The sequence below is a fragment of the Poromitra crassiceps genome (assembly GCF_964638095.1).
Source record: "Poromitra crassiceps genome assembly, chromosome: 14".
NCBI classification, from domain to species: Eukaryota; Metazoa; Chordata; class Actinopteri; order Beryciformes; family Melamphaidae; genus Poromitra; species Poromitra crassiceps.
The window spans coordinates 40,356,381-40,362,380 of record NC_139633.1 but is presented as its reverse complement, the minus strand read 5'-3'; the positions used below and the strand labels follow the sequence as shown (position 1 = coordinate 40,362,380).

The 6,000-nt window shown below is 44.6% G+C and overlaps 1 protein-coding gene across 1 annotated transcript in view; it reads left to right on the top strand.

Moving 5' to 3' along the window:
- Positions 1-780: 780 nt before the first annotated feature.
- Positions 781-6,000, top strand: part of LOC310789200 (nephrocystin-1-like) — a gene marked incomplete at its 5' end in the record, with an annotated part of 69,212 nt that continues 63,992 nt past the window's right edge. Inside the window, 5 exons of the mRNA XM_083650787.1 lie at positions 781-852; positions 3,407-3,481; positions 4,123-4,197; positions 4,837-4,911; positions 5,550-5,624. Of these exons, the coding sequence (XP_083506913.1) occupies positions 781-852; positions 3,407-3,481; positions 4,123-4,197; positions 4,837-4,911; positions 5,550-5,624 (372 nt within the window). The remainder of the gene's footprint in view (positions 853-3,406; positions 3,482-4,122; positions 4,198-4,836; positions 4,912-5,549; positions 5,625-6,000) is intronic.

Sequence of the window (6,000 nt, the reverse complement as noted above, 5' to 3'; positions counted from 1 at the left end):
ATTTAAGACAACTTCTGACTCCTGGCTCCATCACTTTTTGGTCTCAAGTGATTTTCTTCAAGTGGTTCACTGTTTACCTTTTGGCTGATGAAATATTTCTACATCACTGAAAGTGACATCACTAAGCAAGAATGAGATGACCACAAGATGACATCACAATGTCCCGACAGGTGATGTCATAATCCTCGAACAAGTGTCCAATCTTACAGTACAAGTGTCTAAAGTTATGACAACACTAGCTGGAATGGAATGAGTTATGAAATCAAACTGGTGCAGGCTACCATGCAGTTCAATTGGAACTCCACGGACCAGACGGACTAGCATGATTTCCATGAGAGCAAGCAGCTAGAGAAGTGGACACCAACCCCAGAAATATGATATGGATGAGGATGGAGGAAGTGGAGTGGGCTATGGAACATCGGACATAGCAGCCAGTGGTGCACTGGAGTAACCTAGAAGGATGGTGGATCTCCAATTGGGATTTACCCCCAAGTTTCACCACAATGTCCATCAAAAGGAATCCAAGATGGGCTTCAGCCCAAGACCCTCTACGCACCCTTGCAGGTGCACCTGTATTAACCATAGACTGTATCAACGCAGGCTTCGAAACCTGAGCTAGGTTCGGACACACACAGGTGAGTTTGTTGAACCTGCAAAGCCCTGAGAGAGAGCTGATCGCCACAGGTGGAAAGGGACAGTACACTGTGGGATCTTCTGATAGTAGGATTGAACCATCCCTGGCTGCTTTTCAACAAGCAGGCTCTCTCAGAACTCTCGAACATGTGCGCTACTACGCTTGCAGTGGGCTCGCCTGTCCTGCAGCTTGCCAAGCTGGCTCAGATTCGCAGCAGAGTCGATGCATGGCTTTACCCACAGCTCGGTTACTGTGTGGCCTTGTCTGCCCTATGGCACATGCACAATTTCTCCCTTTCTCTCTCCCTCAGTCTCTCTTGTAAGCCTCAGACTGATGACATTATCACTGATGTCACTGTGGCTGCCATCACTGTGTGTGTCTGTCTCAATTGTGTGTTTGTGTGTGCCTGTGTGTGCCTGTCTGTCTCTTGTGTGTGTGTGTGTGTGTGTGTGTGTGCGTGTGCGTGTGTATGTGCATCACTTATAATGTCACAACGCCTGTGACATCACTGATGATGTCACAAATGTCACAATATAACATCACTTGATGACATCATCACTGAGAATTTGTGTGTGTGACAGAGACAAACAGACAGAGCGACAGCTCCCTTTTATAGATAAGATAAGATAAGATAGGCCCACTAGATGGATAGATAGATAGATAGATAGATACATAGAGCTAGATAGATAGATCGAGAGAGCTAGATAGATAAGATAGATAGATAGATAGATAGATAGATAGATAGATAGATAGATAGATAGATAGATAGATAGATAGATAGATAGATAGATAGATATATATAACCTAGTACTTAGCTGAGTCAATTTCTTGTACATTTTTATTTTTTTGAATATTCTCAAAAGGTGTGTTCATAAAATATATATTTTTTTTAATCAATGTTAGATTATGTTACACAAGCCACTTCTAAAAGTAGGTCAACCTTGTAGGTCAACCTTTGTGCTGGTCGACACGACAGTAACATTTCAAAAATAGGAAGCGCACTGCTATAATCGACCTTTAAGTTGAAAATCCATTGAAGCTTTCCAGGAAGTTGAACGAGGTGAACCTGTCCTGACGGTCCTGACCTGAACCCGAAAAGGAAGGAAGCTGGCCTCACTGTTCCACGCCGACGAGCGACCAACACAAGGTGGGTCAAGTAGTCTCTCTTTTTAGTCCTCTTCTGTGCATAATTTAATGACCAGGCAGTGAGCATGTGGTGGTGGCAGCCAGGCTGGTGTGAGTTGGGAGCAAACGTTAGCTCTAATGCTAATTAGATATTAGCCTAGCTGTCATTGTGAGCTGCACCTGCGTAGCTACTGTTTGCCAGGCTCAAAAGTCTTGAGGCACCGTCCACGTTTCAGGACTCTTGGAAGTTGGAAGAGTAGCCCTTGGTTAAAAGAGATCCTAATAAAAACTCAAACTCTCTTGCTGTAACTAGTGTTTACATATTAACTAGTAAAGGCCCAATTATACTCAACGTTAAAGACGGAGAGGCTGTCGCCGACATTTCGGAATGCCGAGGTGTCCCCGTCAGCCTCAAGCCTGCTAGGCTAGCCTTGCTTGAGTCCTACACTCAAATAAGTCAACAAAGTGCTGAGCTGACAGCTCATCTATTAACTCGCTAGTTATCATGTAAAGAGCAACAACAGAAGAGAGGCTTTCTGAACTGTAATTCCATAATATTTTTTGTATTGATTTATTTGATTATGCGCCTATTTACACATTTTCAAATGCACATCAGAATCAGAATCAGAATCACTTTTATTGCCACAGTATGGAAGTTACATACGAGGAATTTGTCTTAGTGTCTGTATGCAGCGTAGCGGTTACATCAATATACAGGGATAAGAAGTAGGAAGATAACTAATGGCAATCGCAAGGTTGCAAGTGCAATCAAATCGAATCAAATCGAGTCAATATATACATATGTACATGAGTGGTGAAGTGTTCTGTGGATAATAAATATGAATTTACGTGGGATTTACATTACAGACTGAGTTAAATATACGTTAAATAGGCAGTGGATTTACATGAATTTACAGTCAGAGTTAGATAAGAGTTTGAATTGAATGTACATGAAATTTACAGGCCAAGTTAAATAGGCATTAATGTGCACGGAATTTACATCAATTTACCAGTCCCAGTTAGACAGGCATTAAATTAGATACCGTATGAGTTCCAGTTGAGTGTGTGTGTGTGAGTGTGTGTGTGTGTGTGTGTGTGTGTGTGTGTGTGTGTGGGGGGGGGGGGGGTTGTTGGTGAGGTCCTTGGCGGAAGGGGTTTCCGGGCCTTGTTGGTGAGGCTGATGGCGGTTGGGAAGAAGCTGGTCTTGTGGCGGGTGGTTCTGGTCTTGGCAGACCTCAGTCTCTTGCCATGGGGGAGTGTCTTAAAGAGATTGTGGCCAGGGTGGGAGGGGTCAGCCATGATCTTGCGAGACCGCTTCAGTGTCCTGGCTGCATGCAGGTCCTGGAGGGATGGCAGGTTGCATCCGATTATCCTCTCAGCGCAGCGGATGATGCGCTGGAGTCTGTTGTCTTTTTTCATATTTGATATATGAACGTTACAACTGTAGCAATTACAAGAGTTTAAAAAACAATAACTAAAAACCCTAAAGTACCTAAGATGTTTTAATATGTTAATACATGCCATGCCCAACGTTGTTTCCTGCTCCTTTCTGTCTGTTGTTGAGGCATGAATAGGTGTCAGGTGTCTGTGGTATATGGCTTGGCGCTGTTGAAAACCTTCTCTATTCTACGTTTGTGTTTCTGGTAGATACTGGCAGCTCCATCCAGCAGTCCCTATACTCTGAAAGGCCGGCAGCCTACTGCCATTCTCTCGGACTCTGAGGTAACACTGAGTACGTTTACATGCACATTGCACAAAATATTCCACTATTAATCGGAAAATGACATTAGATAAGGGTCATGTAAACAGCATGACCCTTATCTGGGGGGGGGGGGGGGGGGGGTTGTTGGTGAGGCCCTTTGCGGAAGGGGTTTCCGGGCCTTGTTGGTGAGGCTGATGGCGGTTGGGAAGAAGCTGGTCTTGTGGCGGGTGGTTCTGGTCTTGGCAGACCTCAGTCTCTTGCCATGGGGGAGTGTCTTAAAGAGATTGTGGCCAGGGTGGGAGGGGTCAGCCATGATCTTGCGAGACCGCTTCAGTGTCCTGGCTGCATGCAGGTCCTGGAGGGATGGCAGGTTGCATCCGATTATCCTCTCAGCGCAGCGGATGATGCGCTGGAGTCTGTTGTCTTTTTTCATATTTGATATATGAACGTTACAACTGTAGCAATTACAAGAGTTTAAAAAACAATAACTAAAAACCCTAAAGTACCTAAGATGTTTTAATATGTTAATACATGCCATGCCCAACGTTGTTTCCTGCTCCTTTCTGTCTGTTGTTGAGGCATGAATAGGTGTCAGGTGTCTGTGGTATATGGCTTGGCGCTGTTGAAAACCTTCTCTATTCTACGTTTGTGTTTCTGGTAGATACTGGCAGCTCCATCCAGCAGTCCCTATACTCTGAAAGGCCGGCAGCCTACTGCCATTCTCTCGGACTCTGAGGTAACACTGAGTACGTTTACATGCACATTGCACAAAATATTCCACTATTAATCGGAAAATGACATTAGATAAGGGTCATGTAAACAGCATGACCCTTATCTGGGGGGGGGGGGGGGGGGTTGTTGGTGAGGCCCTTTGCGGAAGGGGTTTCCGGGCCTTGTTGGTGAGGCTGATGGCGGTTGGGAAGAAGCTGGTCTTGTGGCGGGTGGTTCTGGTCTTGGCAGACCTCAGTCTCTTGCCATGGGGGAGTGTCTTAAAGAGATTGTGGCCAGGGTGGGAGGGGTCAGCCATGATCTTGCGAGACCGCTTCAGTGTCCTGGCTGCATGCAGGTCCTGGAGGGATGGCAGGTTGCATCCGATTATCCTCTCAGCGCAGCGGATGATGCGCTGGAGTCTGTTGTCTTTTTTCATATTTGATATATGAACGTTACAACTGTAGCAATTACAAGAGTTTAAAAAACAATAACTAAAAACCCTAAAGTACCTAAGATGTTTTAATATGTTAATACATGCCATGCCCAACGTTGTTTCCTGCTCCTTTCTGTCTGTTGTTGAGGCATGAATAGGTGTCAGGTGTCTGTGGTATATGGCTTGGCGCTGTTGAAAACCTTCTCTATTCTACGTTTGTGTTTCTGGTAGATACTGGCAGCTCCATCCAGCAGTCCCTATACTCTGAAAGGCCGACAGCCTACTGCCATTCTCTCGGACTCTGAGGTAACACTGAGTACGTTTACATGCACATTGCACAAAATATTCCACTATTAATCGGAAAATGACATTAGATAAGGGTCATGTAAACAGCATGACCCTTATCTGGGGGGGGGGGGGGGGGTTGTTGGTGAGGCCCTTTGCGGAAGGGGTTTCCGGGCCTTGTTGGTGAGGCTGATGGCGGTTGGGAAGAAGCTGGTCTTGTGGCGGGTGGTTCTGGTCTTGGCAGACCTCAGTCTCTTGCCATGGGGGAGTGTCTTAAAGAGATTGTGGCCAGGGTGGGAGGGGTCAGCCATGATCTTGCGAGACCGCTTCAGTGTCCTGGCTGCATGCAGGTCCTGGAGGGATGGCAGGTTGCATCCGATTATCCTCTCAGCGCAGCGGATGATGCGCTGGAGTCTGTTGTCTTTTTTCATATTTGATATATGAACGTTACAACTGTAGCAATTACAAGAGTTTAAAAAACAATAACTAAAAACCCTAAAGTACCTAAGATGTTTTAATATGTTAATACATGCCATGCCCAACGTTGTTTCCTGCTCCTTTCTGTCTGTTGTTGAGGCATGAATAGGTGTCAGGTGTCTGTGGTATATGGCTTGGCGCTGTTGAAAACCTTCTCTATTCTACGTTTGTGTTTCTGGCAGATACTGGCAGCTCCATCCAGCAGTCCCTATACTCTGAAAGGCCGACAGCCTACTGCCATTCTCTCGGACTCTGAGGTAACACTGAGTACGTTTACATGCACATTGAAGAAGTTTATTTAAACCCTTTTCCATAGATGACAGTGCATAACACATTAACCGTGCGGTGTGCAGTTGTGACACAAACTTATTTCTAATGCTTTTAACCAAATATAATCCATTCCTTTATAATTGTACTCTATATGAATGCATTTATTTTAAATGAGGAAATTTATTTAAACCATTTTCTCTGAATAGAATAATCTACCCTAGGTTTTTTACTCATAGAAAAACCCACTCCCATAAATGCAGATTATGATTCTAATTATATCTCTAATAATAAACCACCTCATCTTAGGCGATTTATTATACAATATTTGTTACAAATTGTAGTTTCCTAAATTAAATTATCTTT